Source organism: Lepisma saccharinum, chromosome 28 (assembly GCF_977018435.1).
Source record: "Lepisma saccharinum chromosome 28, izLepSacc3.1, whole genome shotgun sequence".
NCBI lineage: Eukaryota > Metazoa > Arthropoda > Insecta > Zygentoma > Lepismatidae > Lepisma > Lepisma saccharinum.
Window position 1 is genome coordinate 5,276,623 of NC_139256.1, and position 18,301 is coordinate 5,294,923.

At 38.0% G+C, this 18,301-nt stretch overlaps 1 protein-coding gene across 2 annotated transcripts in view; it reads left to right on the forward strand.

Moving 5' to 3' along the window:
- The window catches only part of LOC145980551 (putative ATP-dependent RNA helicase DHX57), a 63,365-nt gene that overhangs the window by 20,851 nt on the left and 24,213 nt on the right, over positions 1 to 18,301 (forward strand). For both annotated transcript variants that reach the window (XM_083113572.1, XM_083113573.1), the window contains exons 7-13: positions 1,575 to 1,708; positions 2,328 to 2,606; positions 5,368 to 5,498; positions 8,379 to 8,521; positions 10,542 to 10,655; positions 14,786 to 15,036; positions 15,961 to 16,096. In XM_083113572.1, coding sequence (XP_082969698.1) covers positions 1,575 to 1,708; positions 2,328 to 2,606; positions 5,368 to 5,498; positions 8,379 to 8,521; positions 10,542 to 10,655; positions 14,786 to 15,036; positions 15,961 to 16,096 — 1,188 coding nt within the window. The remainder of the gene's footprint in view (positions 1 to 1,574; positions 1,709 to 2,327; positions 2,607 to 5,367; positions 5,499 to 8,378; positions 8,522 to 10,541; positions 10,656 to 14,785; positions 15,037 to 15,960; positions 16,097 to 18,301) is intronic.

Sequence of the window (18,301 nt, forward strand, 5' to 3'; positions counted from 1 at the left end):
TGTCCCAAAGTACCCATTTATTTGAGACTTGATGAGTCCCATTAAATGCATGGACATTCCTAGAAAAATTACCACTTGAAACTCTCCACCATGGGAATCAAACCTGGATCTCTCACATGACAATGAGAATAGATACACATAGCAATGATTAATAGTCCTTTTTTTCATCTTGCATCATTTCTATATCGCCACAATTAGCCAAGAGTAGCAGAAAAGCAACTTAAAATAGCTTGATCAGTTAATCAACATGTACAATGTAAATGTATATGAATAAGCTGGCCTGCATGGTAGAGTGGTTACCGCAATGCACTATAATGTCAGGGCTTCCGTGTTCGAATCGCGGCCTGGACGTGGGTGTTAGTGTCCCTTTATCAATTCCATTATCTCATCACTCATCCTCATCTTTGTGATTAGCCAAAAGTGGCAGAAAAGCGAAGTAAAATAAATCAAATCAATCAATCAAAGATTGGTATAAATAAGTAGTAATAAAATTTAATAAAAAGTTAGTAATGTCTTAAAGATGAACCAGGAGAAGGGTAGTGAATTATTATTATAATATTACTACCTGATTGCCCGGCATTGTCCGGGTATTTATTTATCCCAATCTTCTATTAGACAGGAAAATAATGAATTGTAACTATAGTGTAAAATGAACTTTGAGTTGAACAGCATTGGGAGTGTCAAAATTCGCCTTAGCAACCCTGAAAACTATGGATTCCACTCTAACATCAGTCGTTTTCGATTATATTTACATGGCACCCACATCCCACCCCCACCCCTAGGGGTGTCAGAGGTGTCTTGGAGTTGAATGGCATTGGGAGTGTCACTATTCATCTTAACGACCCCGAAAACTATAGATTCCACACTAATATCAGTCGTTTTCTATTATTTTTACATGTCACCCCTTTCCCACCCCCACCCCTAATGGTGCCATGGGTGTCTTACCCCCGCAGTATTGTGAGATATGTGTTGAAATTGCTCGAGGATAGCAATATCACACCTTCTGTGTAGTCAACCAACTTTGCCATGCTGTGTTGCAGGAAGCATAACTTGCAGGATATGACACGAAAATGCCACACAACAGAATGCTATTTACCCTTTCCACCCCCACCTATAGGGGTTCCGGGGTGTCTTACCCCCACAGTATTTCTTTCAAGATTGCAAGTGATACGTGTACCACGTTTGGTTGAAATGGCTCCAGGCGTTCGAGAGTTATGCCGACACAAACACACATACATACATACATACATACGTTTATTTATATATATAGATAGATAGATTTACGTGTATTTCTTAGAGATATCCAGTGGAGACTATTAGGGTGACCGAGGTAGGGGGCAGTAGCCCCCCCCCCCCCCTGTAACATGCTTTTTGTCCATACACAAAGCATATTAATGCTAAGCCTTGCCTACCAAGAGAAAGTAAGCTGTCCTTATCCCCTCCACCCCTCAGTTTTGGCACCCAACCTCTGCTACTGCATACATCCATTGTATTTTTGTAATAGCTGTGATAAATGTAAATACATTTTACATAATATGATGTTAACATCTATCTATTATTTTCTTCCATTCAAGTGACTTCCTCCTAATGATATTGAGGGATCTACTGCCCAGCAGAAAAGACCTGAAAATAATTTTGATGAGTGCTACGTTGAATTCTAAACTATTCTCTGATTACTTTGATACCATTCCAATCATTGATATTCCAGGTAGGTAAAAGTAACAATGCAGATTTTCTGTTCAGTGTAGCCATCTGATAGGTAATTACTGCTGATACTTTTAGAAGAGAGTATGTGGTCATTTTTCAAATATCTGATATTTTATAATTGGAGAGAGCTTGAAGCTTTTGATATAAAAACATGCCACTCCAGTGCACAAAACAATAAAAAAAATCTTATAATAGAATGATGAAGACTGCCTTTACAAAATTATGTGTAAATAGGGACAAATAAATGAGACACAACTTGTTTCTCATTGAAACGGTTTACTGCAAAAATTAAGACCTAGTGCAATTATAACTGTAATTGCTTAATTTTCAATTGAATTTCATCAGTTTTGGCCACCTTTTAAATCTTGTTCTGTTTATTTTTTACCATCCCCTCGCCCACCTTCACTTGAAAGCAGCATTAAGTATAATTCCTAAGAAACTTGTTTGTAATTAATATGTCTGATTATTATTTCTAAAGATTCCCGCTTCACAGAATAGTGAATATCGATACATTGACATGCTATTTTGAAAGCTTGGTTTCTTTTTGAACAGACGTTGTATGTTTATTTCTGCAAATTTGATTGTTATCATTGAGATTAAAATGTGAAATACCTTTTCAGGAAGGACATTTCCCGTGACCCAGTTTTATTTGGAGGATATAGTAGAAATGACAAAATATTCATTGGAAGATTCGTCACCATACTCAAGATCCTTGAAGCTGAAGAAGGACATGGCTAAGGATCATTTGAAGGGGAAGGCAGGCATGGACTACGGGAATGATCCGCTCACCAATTTAGACTTGGAAATGCTCCTGTGCGGGAAGGAAGGCTTCAGGCCAGCTTCTCATTATGTGGCTGATGAAAGTTTAACAGTGCAACAGTTCCTTCACAGATATAGTGGTAAGGAGATGAAGAAATCATTAATATTTTTATGTTGTTGTTTTTTCATTTTTTACGTTATTTACTCATGTATTGGGCACACTTTTTTCCAAAAGTTTTGCCTCCAAAAACTGTGGTGCGTATTATGCACAGAATATTTCGAACATCCCTGCATTAAAATTATGCATGTTTTCACTATGTCACTGTGTATAACGTGTATATATCAACAGGTTCAAATACGAATTGCCAGGTTCGATTTCTTTAGCAATAATGATTTTTAAAAAAAACACTAAAAAGTGAAATGACCATTTCCCATTATTTTTCGTTTTGTAACAACATTTTGCGACACTGAAAAAAGCAGCACCATGCCATTCTGGCAGAATTCGAGCATGCACTTCCCATCACAAAGGATGTACAGTGAGTGCAGAAAGTATTCGTACACCACCATTTTTCATGAAAAGGGGCGGAAATAGTGATTTCGACATGTAAAGATCGCCAAACCCCGAAAAGACAATAGAAAGCACATCGATTTATCTAACCCATTGCGAAACAGATCTTAACATTAATACATACACAAACCATAAGCATGAAATACACACAAACCACAAGCAACACGCACAAAAAGTATTCGTACACCCAGGAACTCGGGAAGAAAAAGGTTACTGTAGTGTGGATACGAGCAAGACTTCTGTGCACACATTATACCAGCACTGCTAATCGCCAATAGCTGCAGCCAAATGCAACAGGAGGTTACAGTAGTGAAAGCTTTAAGATGCTAAACACATTGGAGGGAAAATTGGAGAGGTAGTGTGGGTTGGTGACTTATTGTATGCACAAGATAATATTCTCCTCTTGGTCACATAGCAACGATTTGCTCTTGATTGGCATAGCACCAGCTTTACGGCCTACAACTATGAAAGTCATTTCTTGAACCTGAATTGTACTGCCATTATACATGAGATATAATTGTTTCTTGCTTTTCCCCATCAGAAACCAGGATGTGCATTATACGTGCACATACAATATGGTATATCATATCAGTACAATATTCTTATTGCCTGCTAGTTTTCATTAATGTTGAAGCCAACTTATTTGTTTTAAGAACTAGGAAACATCTCAACAATATATATTTTTCTTCTGAGATAAAATGAGAGCTGAGCTAGAGCTTATGCTGATTTATCAGTACCAGTGGAAATTTTCTCATTGATACCAGATGATACCTCTCCAGAGTCAAAGTGTCTTGTGTAGTACAACAATCCATGATTGTCTTGTTTTTACAACACCATGAGAAGAAATGGTTGTGATTAAATTACTATTATGTGCAATTATGAATATATTAAAGCAACACACTGAAAGATTAGTATGATGTAGTTCCAGCAGAAAATTTATCTATTAAAAGATATAAATATTGTATCTTCGAGTTGTTACTGTTTTCAAGTATTGCAATCAGTATAGGTTGAAATTGGATGCACAAGTAGTAATATTTTTCTAAGGTAGAACCTTTCCTTGCCTTTAATATTTTTTATTGTTATTGTATTTTATTTTAATACTGTTAGTGGCACTTTTTTCAGCTATTTGTGTATACTAAATTTTTCACATGTTTGTATACTCTAAATTTTATACTACTAGTGTTTATTAGTTGAAGGAAATCTTAGATATGTGATATATCTTTCAACTGAAGTCACATTTTTCTTGTTTCAACTCTGAATATATACTGTAGAAAGAGTTAGGATTGGTAAAAACGTTACAGAATGCTTTAAAAATGTTCTCAAAAAGACCTGGAAAAGTTACAGGTAGCTTTGGCAAATTTAGTGGGAAGCCTGTGTAACCACAATTCAATAATATTTTAAACCAAAACTCACGTAATTGAAGTTGAAGTGTATTCTTTAATACAAATATAAAATAAATTCTCTGCGTGCTTTGCAAAAAATTATGTTATTTACCTATTGCTTATGATGACTCATCTGGAATTAAAATACCGGATGTTTCATAAATAATTGAGGGGTTTCAAAGATTTATTGCAAGTAAAAGTATTGAACTTACATTAATTAAACCAGTCCAGAACGAACGGGGAACTCAAACGGTTTTTTTGTGCATCTACAAATGTTCAATATGTGCAACAAGGCTGACACGGCACACATCGATACGATAGTCTAGTTCTTGCCACACTCACATCAACATGGGCTGTCGATAGTGTCTATCGCTCCGATGATACGCTCCCTTAGGCCTGCAATATCAGGTGTCATCGGTGGGACTAATATCCTGCCTTTGATGAAACCCCACAAAGGAAGTCACACGGTTTGAGGTCCGGTGATCTTGATCTTGGGGGCCAAACATTGCACAAAACACTTTGAGTGATATGTGTGATCTGAGTGTCACCTAGCAGCAGGGATATGAACTCTCAGCTTAACGAAACATACATGCACAAACTGTTTGCATTCCTTGATCATTCTGGACTGGTTTCACTAACATAAATTTAATACTTTACTTGCAATAAATTTTTGTAACCCCTCAATTATTTATGAAACATCCGGTACACTTGTGCTGTGAATTTAAATTGATTTTTTCCCCCAATGTTAACATAGCTGGATTGATAGTTCAGTTGAGAGCATTGGCACTGAATTATGACACCCAGATTCGATCCCTGAATGAGCCCAAATTTTCACATAGCTGCGAGTTTTAATATATCCACTTTGGTTACTATGGGCATGTTAAAATATCCGTAGAGTGAGGAATACGTGAAGCCTCATCACTGAGTTTCCATTCATGCTCTTTCTTTCAGATTTCAGCAACCACACTTGCAGAACATTACTACTGATGGATCCAGAGAAAATAAACTTTGATCTTATCGAGCATGTGATAGAATGGATCGCCATGGGAGATCATACTTTCCCCAGGACAGGCTCAATATTGGTAAGTGAACTGTTCAATTGCATTCAAATAAATATTACAGATAGTTGCTTGAATGGGAATGGAAATTTGACAAGATTTGCCACACTGTCATAATTATGTGTTTGTGACAAAATATGGATATGGTAGCCCGTGAAGTGTACAACTTATTTAGATCACAGAGTTCTAAGGTTCAAATACTAGTTGTCATAATTTTAAGAAAGTTTACATCAAGATTATAACTTGTGTGATTTCTGTCTGAGTTCCATTCAGCACTTACAATGCCTCAGAAACTACAAGTACCATAAAGATGAAACATGTTCACTGAAAGTTTCAATATCCAAGTTTAATGTGTGAAATTATCTTAATTTGGCTATTTGTCTGAGTCAAATCAGAAAACATCCACAATTTCTACTTCTTGATAAACCGTAGTCTCCTTTGGGGAAAATGTAAAGTTTCCCATGCTCATTTCTCAGTGTCATGAAGTCATATTAGGTAATGTGAAGGTAGGGAGGGTCCCACAATGTCGTGGTCTCTGCTATTTTTGGATCATGTGATCAACACCAGGGATGCCCCTAAGGTACCCACAGGTACTTAATGCAGAGGCAAGGTTGGAAAAAGTTGGAAAAATTTCCGTCTTCGATCATCTGTCTTGAGGAAAGGGTCTTTAGTGTGGTAGTTGGCTGACCTACTGACTGGAGACCTGTAGCCCATAATCTCTTTGGAGTAGGATAAAATTTCTACTCAGTTGTGACCTGGAAATTCAGTCTCATTTTTACTGCGGTCATCCTAATTGGAGTTAACATTTGCATGGGTATGAACTTTAACCCGATATCACTTTAAACTGAAACTTGAGTTAGTGTTTTTAGTTCACTTTATGTACAGATAGCCTAATCGGGACTGGACCTACAGTTTGAAGTGGGATTCGAACCACTATGTGCCTCCACTGGGTATCAAACACTGGACCCCTTGATTGCAAGGTGACGACGCAACCACTACACCATCGCGAAGGCCCTCTACTGATACTGAGTACTCTTACCAAGTCCCACTGATACTTGGAAATTGTAACAATATGTATAGTTGTTAATGCAGAGAAACCTCGATTTTATATTCCCCAGTTGTAAATTTTCCTGCATTATACATTCAGTCTTGGATGGTCCCAGCGTAGCAAAATGTTTCAAAAATTTCCTCGATTTTACATTTTCCTGCATTTTAAGTTTTTCCACCCTGTTCCCCTGAATAGCATAAAATCGAGGTTCCACCTTATTCGTTTTTTTATTGAAATTATGCTGTGAATTAAACTTCTTAATTTCATATGAGATGAATTCTTAGCTATGAGGTAATCATTTAAACACAAAATCCCACTTCCTCCCTACATCACTTTGGGAAAATGCTTCACGACATGTTTGCAAGCACTGTGGAGGGAAAATGCTTCACGACATGTTTGCAAGCACTGTGGAATCAGGAAATGTATTGGCTAATTTTGACAATGAAATTGAAACCAGTACTTTCTTAAACCAATATCACTTGCATACAATGGATTTAGTGTTGGCTGAACCCTAATTTTTATGATTTAGTGATATAATTCATACACCTTGGTTTTGTAAAGTAAATGTCTTAATTTCTGAAGGAAAACTCATCATTTACCCAGGTTCTCACATTAATTAAAGAAGAAAATTAATCATTTATGCTTTTCATGGAACGTATGAAATTTTAAATCAGATTGGTAGTCTATCCCTAATACTTATTAATGTGTTGTATTTGGGGTACTGTTCATATAAGTACTTTCTAGAGCATTTACAGGTTCTGGGTACTTTATCACCAACATAAATTAATGTATTTCTTCATATATTGAATACTGTTGCATTCTGTTAGACATACAAATGAATAAACAGGGACTGTAGAATTATGCAAGTGTTAATAATTTACCGAATATTAACTCCAAATTATACTCAGGATGAATACGGACTTCAGTTTCAAAAGGAATTTAAATTTTAATTCACTGCAGTTTACAAGTAAAATAAGACATGCTCCTACACTACATCCTGAAGTTATAACTTCTATCGTTGAATTTTACTGTGTTCTATTTTAATTTTCATATTTTATGTAATTTATAAAAAAAAGGGAAAGTGTTCTCCTGTGCTTAGCACCACGCCATGAAGGCGTATAGGGGGTGTGGGGGTAATGCCCCATACTTTCTTGATCCGGTCGTGAGTGGGGTGATGTGATCAGCATCACCCCCCTGACTGCCTTTACCCCCCAGGGTTTCCCCCAGGTACCCATGTTATTCGATGCTGGGTGGGCACCGGGGCCGCTTCCAATGTTAGAAAAGTTCCCGGATTTGAACCGGTCGGGGATCGAACCCAGAACCTTTAGCATGGTAGTCAGACGCGTTACCGACTGAGCCACCGCAGCCAGTTTATGTAATTTATAATGCATTATATTTTCATCTTATATTTTGTTTGTACATACTATATTTTCTGTTGTGTACATTTACTTTAGCGTTGACATGTTCTGCAACTTCAAGATTATTTCTTGTCATTAACTCGTGAACTTACCAACTAAAAGCAGAATTTGTTAAAACACTAAAATCACACACAAACAGCACAATAAAAAACACTTCGGAGTTCTTCCAAGCTTTCAACTCCTTCATGGAGTCATCGTCAGGGCTGGTCCGTCTGTCCTCGACCAGCCCTGAAGACGACTCCGCGAAGGAGTTGAAAGCTTGGAAGAACTCCGAAGTGTTTTTTATTGTGCTGTTTGTGTGTGATTTTAGTGTTTTAACAAATATGTTGCCGGCACGTGACATAAGAAGTTTCCTAGTCATAAAAGCAGAATGTTGAATGCTGTAATCAGGCATTCGCCTGTTGTGTTCAAATATATAAATAAATGTTCTTATTATAGGTTTTCCTACCAGGAATCACAGACATCAAAGCTCTCCATGACCAATTGATGAATCATTCCTTCTTGTCTCCACGCAAAGGAAAGTTTGTCATAGTTCCACTCCATTCAACTCTATCAAATGAAGAACAACAGGCAGTGTTCAGGTAGGTTTTCAGTAGAGCTGAACAGTATCAGAATGTCAAGTGTATCCTCTATACAAAATTTGTACAAAATAGTCTTACTTACGTGAGTGAGTATAGAATTTCAAAACTACGTTTCAGGGTTCAACTGCCTTCTTCCTCAGGTGATTTTTCCTCTAGGCACAAATCATTTTATGCTGCGTCAAAAGTGTTAAAAGGATTAGGTTACGCGTAAAAGGTTAGGTTGAAAACACTTTTTAAAAACAGGTCACCATTCAATTAAAAACCCCAGTTAAAAATCCTGCTGTAAGGTGTTCCCCATTCTCGTGTCAGACCTCATTTGCACGGGATCCTATTAAATTGACTAAACACATTCCGTTGTTCTGCTTGCTCTGACAGTCTACTCCTGACCGAGAAGTCGTAAAGGTTAATTCCCCTCCTACGCCATTCCGCCTTCCCCTACTTGCATCACCAATCCAACTCAAACTCTCGTTCTACCTCAACCACACGGACCACTTCCGGAGTAACATGGAATCCTATCTTACGATCTTCTTCCTTTGTTCTGTCCCACTTTTAAAAAAAATTCGCCCATCCTTCCTCTAAATTTCAGTCATCTGTGTTCAGTTTTTTACTTCTCCCCGTGCAAATATTCGTGGTCTCATAGACGTTTCTATTTAATTGCCTTCTTTTCTAATAATCTCTTTCTTTACGATCTTATGCTCGCTTACGATTGTATGTTCGGACAATCCGGTTCTGGGGACTCCCTCCCTATTGTCGTCCTCTTGTTCCCCCATCTTATATGCATACTTCTTCCCGTCTGTCCTATATACTCACATTCGCATCTAATCCTGTACACGCCTTTGGCTTCCTCAGGGTTTCCTTTCCCTTTTCCAACCCTTAGTATTCGGTGAAATATTTCTCTATATTCTGTGGAGCTCTCATCCCACATCTAATCCCATACTCTCTTACTGTTTTCTCATTTTTTTTGAATAACCCTTTAATATACATGATCCCTACTAACCTAACATTCTCCTTACTTTTTTCCTCTTCTACCTCCCCTTTTGTTTTCTCCTCCTTATCTCTATTTATCTCTTGGGTGATGATTTTTTGCACGTTCCTTTGTATGCATTTCATGGTTCTTAAATCTACTTTTCCTCCCTACCTCCATTATCCATTCCCCTTCGCTTACCCCTTCTTCCTCTCCACTACATAGTCTTCCTGCTCTAATAAAGAAGTTAAGGTGTACGTTCCTTTTAACCCTACCTGAATATTCCGATTCTTTATTGATGTACAAATCCCCGGCCAATTGCTTGTGAAATGCCCCCGTTCTTATTTCCTTACCCATCTTAGTAATACTAAGATCTAAGAAATGAATTTTATCACCAAGGTTTTCTCTAGTGAATTTAATCCGAATTTAATAGGATCCCGTGCAAATGAGGTCTGACGGAGAATGGGGAAGACCTTATAGCAGGATTTTTAACTGGGGGTGTTAATTGAATGGTGACCGGTTTTTAACAAGTGTTTTTCAACCAAACCTTTTAACCTAACACTTTTGACGCAACATAAAATGATTTGTCCCTAGAGGAAAAACAACCTGAGGAAGGGTGCAGTTGAACCCTGAAATGTAGTTTCGAAATTCTATATTCACTCATGTAAGTAAGACTATTGTACAAATTTTGTATAGATTATATTATGCAGTGAGTAACTTGCAAAACACGTAAATCAAGTGTATCCTCCAAAATACCAGGAGAAACTTTTTCTTACAAAAGTAACTTTGCAAAATGAACAATTTATTTACGTGTTGATTTCAATGACTCCATGCACCAAGTCACAGAACACTGTGCAGTGAATTTACAACGAATCTTACTTCTGAAGAAAATATAGTGTCATTAACGTATCAACTTTAAAAACTCACATATGTTTGCACTTAATTATATCTATTAAAATTTTTGTTCTGCGAGCTACTAATGTAGTAATTTTGTTAAATTGTTGGTTTTTTCGGCCAGATTTTCCTCCTAGTGATGTTTCTTATTGTTCATTTCAGCAAACCAAAAGCAGGAGTAAGAAAAATAGTCTTGTCAACAAACATAGCAGAGACCTCTGTGACTATTGATGACTGTGTGTTTGTTATTGATTGCGGAAAAATGAAAGAGAAACGGTAAGTTACTTTATTGTTGCATGTTTGATCTAAGCTATCCCTGTGCCATGCAGGTACATAGGGATTGTGGCAACACAAACATTCCTGATCTTAACCGGAAGGTGATTCAGAAGTTATCATACACTTGTAAACCAAGCTTTTATGAAGGGAAGCATACAAACAGATGATAACTAAGGAATGTCCTTCTTACTTTTCAGGAAAACTGTTTTTCCCACCTTGTTGTGCCTCCGGATTCCCTGGGAAGAAACAAGGACATTCCTTAGAAGTGTAGGGTGACTAGTAGGGTGGTTCGAAAAAACACTTTTTTTCAAAATTGGCTTACAGCTAGTGCTATTTTTGGGGCAAATTGGCTCTATAATACATATGCAAAATTTCAGCTCGATCGGTGTATGTGTTCAGGTGCCGCATCGTACCTAAAGTGTGTAAAAAATTGAAAAAAAAGTAAGTTTTGGTAAAAAAAAATTTAAATATTTGTTTTCCCTAGTGATGATATTTTGCATGTAGACCAACTCTAAATGATGTAAACAACGCCAGATATAATAATAATAATAATAGGCATTGCCGGACCTCTTTAGGCATACTTAAGGCCTAAACTTAAACCAAAATTTGTGAAAAATAGGCTTAATGGACTTTTATTTTATGTGATTTGAATTGGATACAAGAGCTTTGTTGTACGGATATATTAAGTTTTCATCATTTTCTATTAGTCAAATATTTTTTTCAAAGATATTGTGTTTGAAGTGTGCGAAGCAATCATTTTTTACATTGATTACTCCCGAGTTTTAAAATCATGGACTCAAGTTCTACCGCTGAAGTTCTTACAAATGAAACTGAGACGGAGGGAGCTTTGGATTCAGACGAGTTCAACCCTTCTAAAAGACAAAAAACTTCGACACAACCTTTCCAGCAAATGAGACTGAAACTTCCTAACTTCGCCAGTGCGGTTTACAGGACCCAAATTTCTAAAAGCAAAGCCACTCTTCTAGCTTCATCTCTTTTGGAAGACTTAGGCCTTGTTACTGCTGATCATAAGGAAAAAGTGATTGACTCAAATAAGGTTCTTAGAGAGAAAAATAAATTAGGTGAAACCATTGCAGAGGAGGCTGCAATGGAGTGAAAGGACTTTATTTTGACGGAAGACAGGATGAAACAATGATGATTCAGCAAGAAGACGATAAAGCTTATCGGACTGTAGAGAGGGAGGAGCATGTTGTTCTTATAAAGGAGTCAGGATCCAAATACATCGGTCCTCTAACACCAACATGGGGAAGAGGAAACAGTATTGCCGAAGCCATCCGAATTTTTCCTTCAGAAGAGGACATCGATACTTTGGAACTCGTCGTAATAGGCTGCGATGGAATGCCTTTTAATACAGGATGGAAGAACGGCGCAATGGCCCAACTGGAATACTATCTCAAGAAGCTTCTTCAAAGGTTTGCTTGTCTTCTGCACACAATTGAACTTCCCTTGGGGCACTTCATTGAAGAAATTGACGGAAAAAGTACTGGACCTACTACGTTTGCAAGACCAATTGGAGTGGCACTACAAGACTGGGAAAATATGCCAGGTGCAGCCTGTGCCAGTGCCTTGGACTGACGACTTAACAGAAGAGAACCTAACCTTCGACCAAAGATATCTATTGTGCATCTGTAAAGTGGTTTCGACCAGCGATTGCGACGCTGGATTGGCTGAGAGGCATCCTGGGAAGTTGCATCATGCCAGGTTGCTGACACCTGCCAATAGAATATTACGTCTCTACATTGCAACGAAGAATCCGCCGGAAATGCTGCAGACATTCGTCCAGTACATTATGAACCTGTATACTCCTATTTGGTTTTCCATCAAGAAAGAGCCAACGTGCGTTGAAGGAGGCCGACACCTGTGGAGACTTTTATCTGCTTCCCGCTGCATGGACATCAAGTAAGGAAAAACAACTATACTGTCCTACAGTGAAACACCTGGTTTGCCCACCCGGAAAACCTTCTTGTGACAATGATTTCCGATGACAACCCACACATAAGGATACTTGGTTGGAGGAGAATCCTAAAAGTAAGAACATCTCCATCTCCGAAAGCCACCCGAGAATTCACAGTACCGGAGATTAAGGTCGACTCAGAAAACTACGTCGACATGATTGAATGGTTTAAATGCCAACTGACTGAACCAACGTTCACACGACACTTAAGTTTGGAACAACTTCAGGACAACATAAAATCAATTTCTTATCCGGGAGAAGTTATCACCTGTTTTCCAGCTCATACGCAAGCCGTCGAAGGACATGTGAAGCTTGTGACCGAGGCGGCAGCATCAGTGTGTGGCAGAGAGTAGAACCATAAGTTTATTTTGGCAACGTTGAAGTCTCGGGACCATATTCCGAAGTTTTCCACTAAGGCAGAGTACTAAACTACTACATAGGAATACAGCAACCGCCTGATCATTGCAGAACGTACTAAACCCATGTAAGCATAAGTGGGAGGGTGGGCGGAACTCGAACTGCAGCCACCTCCGTGCTGTTAGCGAACGTACTCATATCGAACATGTGCTGTTAGCGAACACAGTTACGGAAGGATTTGAAGGAGCGTGCTGTTAGCAAACACGCAAACTTGTCCTGTCTTTTTTGTCCTTGAAACTAGTCAGCATGCAAGTGTTGCCAGGGATAAGCCAACTTCCGTGAAGAAACACCTCATTGGCTGGTGCCTTTTGACCTGACCTGACTAGGGTCTTTCTTGTCGCACAACAGTTTTGCTACCTTGTGTTCTGACGTCAGACGAGGAATACCTACGGGGTTATATTAGGCCTGTTAGGTTAGGTTCCATTAGCATAAATACAATGAAAAATTAGTATTCAGGCTAAGAGAACTAAACATAGCTAGCCTAACCTAACAACGTACGCATTTAGCCTAAAATTAAAAAGCTTTCTTCCGTGACGTCAGAACACAAGCTTGCTCAAGTGTTGTGCGATAAGTGAGACCCCTTGCCTCACTCCTGATCATTCTTCAATCGACTGTGAAACCAGCAAAATGAGTGAAATAGAATTCATTAAAACGAAGTAAGGGAATTTGTGTTTGGTGTACAATGGTTACCAGTATCGGAAAGTACGCAAGGCAAAAGGCGGTGACGTGGCTATGTACGAAAGAGAAGAAAATGAAGTGTAAGGGATCACTGAAGACAAAACACAGATTTTTACTAGCTAATTAGCTAATTTCAAACACAAAATTGTTATAAGGTATCACTTGCAACACTTGCATGTTGACCACTTTCAAGGTCAAACAAAACAGAGTAAGTTTGTGTGTTCGCTAACAGCACGCACCTGCAAATTCTTTCCTTTCTGTGTTCGCTATGAGCACGGAATCTTCAGTTCTGGGCTATTTTCGAAAAAAGAACAGGTTTCTTTTTCGGAAATAGGCAGAGAGCTGCAGACAACACATTATAAAAGATGTAAGTTGTTGTCAAAAATAAATGCACCTCGATTTCTTTACAACTAACACAAACGCAGTAAAGAAACACACACAAACACATTTTGCCTATTTTTCGCAAATTTTGGTTTACGTTTAGGTCTTAAGTACACCCAAAGAGATCCGGCAATGCCCATTATTATTATTTCTAGCGTTGTTTACATCATTTAGAGTTGATCTACATGCAAAGTACCATCACTAGGGGGGGGGGGGGTACTTTTTTCAATTTTTTTCAAACTTTAGGTAGAATGCGGCACCTGAAGACATGCACCGATCGGAATGAAATTTTGCACTCGTATTATTGAGCCAATTTGGCCAAAAAATAGCACTAGCCCTAAGCCAATTTCGAAAAAGTGTTTCGAACCACGCTAGTGACTAGACATGTAAAGTTGTAAAGTTGTGTGTGTGTTGTTATCTTGGCTTGAGAAAGTTCTGGGAAACCAGGATGAAACGTATAAAACCACTTAAAATAACTATTATTTTGCATCTATAAAGAAAAGTGCTTATGCGAACCTTTAAGAAGAACCTAGATACATTATGAGTCACCCTGTTGTTTATTCTGTAAGGATTCTGACCATAATGAATTTGTGACAAATACGTGTGTCATTTTTTTATTAACAGCCTACTGGAACTTACTTTCTGAATACCCCTCGTAATTTCATGTTTTATTCCAAAGGTATGATGCAAACAAGAACATGGAGAGCCTGGAGCAGGTGTGGGTCTCCCAAGCGAATGCCTTGCAGCGTAAAGGAAGGGCTGGAAGGGTTATGGAGGGTGTCTGTGTCCATCTCTTCACACAGCACAGGTACATGTACAATTTCCGGAGACAGCCGATACCTGAGCTTCACAGAGTTCCTCTAGAAGGCCTGATCCTTTCCATCAAAATATTGAAGCTCTTTGACAATGCAGATGTGTACAATGTCTTAGGTAAATATTATGTACAAATTGAAAATAGCTTGTACTGAATTCACCCATAAAGCTTTGCATGTAACTTTAAGTGGAGTCAGCAGTGGCGTGTCCAGGATTTTCGGAATATACTTTCTCTAGTAGTCAGCCTCCATTTTTTAAAAAAAACAAAAAAACAAAGGGGGTTATTACCTCCACCAACCCCCCACTCAGGCACGCCACTGGGTGCCAGTATCAGTTGTAATTTAATCAGTGGTACTGGCTGAGAAAGGTTTGAGTCTTCTGAGGGAAGCATAACAACTTTTCGTCCTGTGTATATGGGACCGGTGGCCGCTCACCACCGTGAGGAAATTGAGGAACTACAAATGAGTAGTGTCACCCGGTCACAGAAACCTACAACAACAACTGGGGGTTTGTCGTGCTGACCACACATCACCCTATAACTGGTTGCGTGATCTCCTACCTTGGCAGTTGGTAGGTAGACCCTGACTGTCGGGCATTGCACCATGGGTTGTTATTATTATTATTTTTTTTACTGGCTGATAATTTTCCAGTCTAATGACCTTGAGGAGGCTGCAAAGATTATGTCCACAACTTTATCCAGAGTCTAAATATCCTAGAAATTATACAAAGTGCACAATTTTCATTATGTTCACAACATCGTGTGAGGAAATAAATTTTGTGAATAAATTGTCTCATACCAAATTATGAATATTTTCAAGCAGTGCTCTGGTAGATTGCCATGTTATACAATAGTTCCAATGGGAACTTTATAAACATTAAAATTTGTAAGTGTTTTGAATTAATTTGAATTGTTACAATTTTCATGTGTCTGTATTGGTGGGAATTGCAGTATTGACAGTGGTATTGATATTGGTTCAGCTGTTATCAGCTTGGCTAAAATTGTTTGGCAACAAGATGTATGACTGTTTCTGTTAATTTCAGGGAGAACGTTAGAGCCACCAGAACAGGAAAGTATAGATTCAGCTATCCTTCGGCTGAAAAATGTTGGAGCAATCGATGGAGAACAGGAGCTGACAGCACTGGGACATCATTTAGCACTGTTGCCAGTCGATGTGAGGTATGGTTTAGTTTCTAATGCCTTGTGGAAATTTGATGTTTATATTTATATTGGTATATCAGTACATAGGCTATTTTTTCCCCCATTATGCAATACGAGGATAAACTCCTAAACTAAAACAAAATTGACGATTAACAAAAACTTCCTTCTTCAAATTTTAAAACCAATTTCTTCATTCATTTATTGTAGGGATGTGCTGAAAATGATAAAGTATCAATATAAAATTTACCGATATTCTACCAGTCCGATATAAAATTCCATTCATGTTGAGGGGAATAAACAACTTGATTGATAATATAAGACGTAAGCGAGTTACTAAAGATATATCCGCGAAACTTACTTGTAAATGTTCTATTAATTTCAGTGGCCTCTGCCACCATCCACTTGGGAACTCGATGCTTTACAGTTAGGTTGACTTTCGGTTTCTGTTGTTGTTTCCTCGACTACCACTAGGGGTGCTGGTGTATGCAATGCAATTATGCACTTTCCACACGAGCTGAATATCGACAGCGGGCAGGCTCATCATGTTTAACTCCCGCTATTACAACAGCTCAAACCCATTGCACGCAGCAGACGAAATGGATACACCAGCACCCCTTTCGGTAGTCGAGGAAACAACAACAGGAACCGGAAGTCAACAAAATTCCAAATGGCCCTTGAAGAACCTGAATAGTTCATTGACCTTCTTAAGAAATGTTTGTTTCCAGGTGACTGCAGTACAAAAGAAGTTGCATATTTAGACATTTACTTTTTTAAAAAGTAGGGCATGGAGATTGTCCATAAAAATTGTAACAAAATGGCAGAATTTTGCAGTAATTATAAGATATTTATAGATATATTGGATCGGTAAAATAACCGGTAATTTTACCGATATGCTTATATCGGTCCATACCGATATAGTACTGCTTAATCTGTTCAATCCCTAATTTATTTGCTTAACAAGAACTTAAACTATACTGTCTCTGAGGCTTATTATATCCATACCTGGGCTAAAGGCTGAGACTGTAAGGAGGCACTCGGTACATATGTGGACAAAATAGAAGACAACACACAGTCCTGGCCATAGGTCCAGATGCCATTCTCTCGTTGGACTGCATCGAGCAGTTACTGGGGTTCACTTTTGGGTGCCTTACCAGGTCACCCCTTACACCCCTACCCCCACTTGTGGAAATGTTTTTATCTTTATCGATTATTTATTTTTTATAAGGGATGGGGACAACTAATTGTCATATTGTTTGTGTCTGTCTTTAATTCTAAACATTTTCTTTACTCCTTGATTTGAAAGAATACTTCACCTCACCTTCAGCCGACTCTCTTTTATTTTGTCCTTGGTGGGACACTAACGTAGGCTCTTTAAATTACTGATACTGGTGATAACCCTACTCTACTGTATCTAGTATCCAATGGATAACTAACACGTTCACTTCTACAGTCATCTTCTGTTGCTGAGTGGTTAGTACAACAAATTATTAATGCAGGGTACTAGGTTCAAATCCTAGCTAATGCATGGACATTTCATTGCATTTGTCCCATCTCACATTTCATTCATCCAGGAGGAAAAAATAATAAAATATATTGTAAAATGATCAATATTGAAATAAAGAATTGCACAAACTACTAATGTATCTGTCAGTAGTACATATATTTGTTATATATACATGTGTATAGTTATGAATATCTGCATATTGATATGTATCTGTAAATATTATTTTTAGATTTATGCTTTGTATAAAATTTGTGCTCGTATTCTTTACGCAATAATTAGTGTAGTTTGCTTTCTCTTTCTTTCTTCTTTTGTTTTGTGTTGTTGAAATTGTAATTTTTTAATTGTTTTTAATCTATGTAAGCCTATTGTAATTGGAGCCAAAGCTCTGTTATAGGTGAAAATAAAATAAATATTTATCCAGAGCATGGTGCTGTTCACATCACCTCCAAAATGCCCAAGGTCGAGATTGTGTGGGGCCCTACCCCCACATCCCCTAAATGTGCCTTCATGACACGGTTCTATATGCACGAGGAATTTTACCTTCACCAATAGTACATATTAGCTCATAATGTCATGTCAGTTTATCAATATGGTAGAAATTTTATTTGGTATTTCTTTTTCTCCTATGATTATCTGTTCGTTTACAAGTTACATAAATATATTATTCAAGTGTAAACAATACACAAAACATACATTGCAAACCAGGTGATGTATACAAT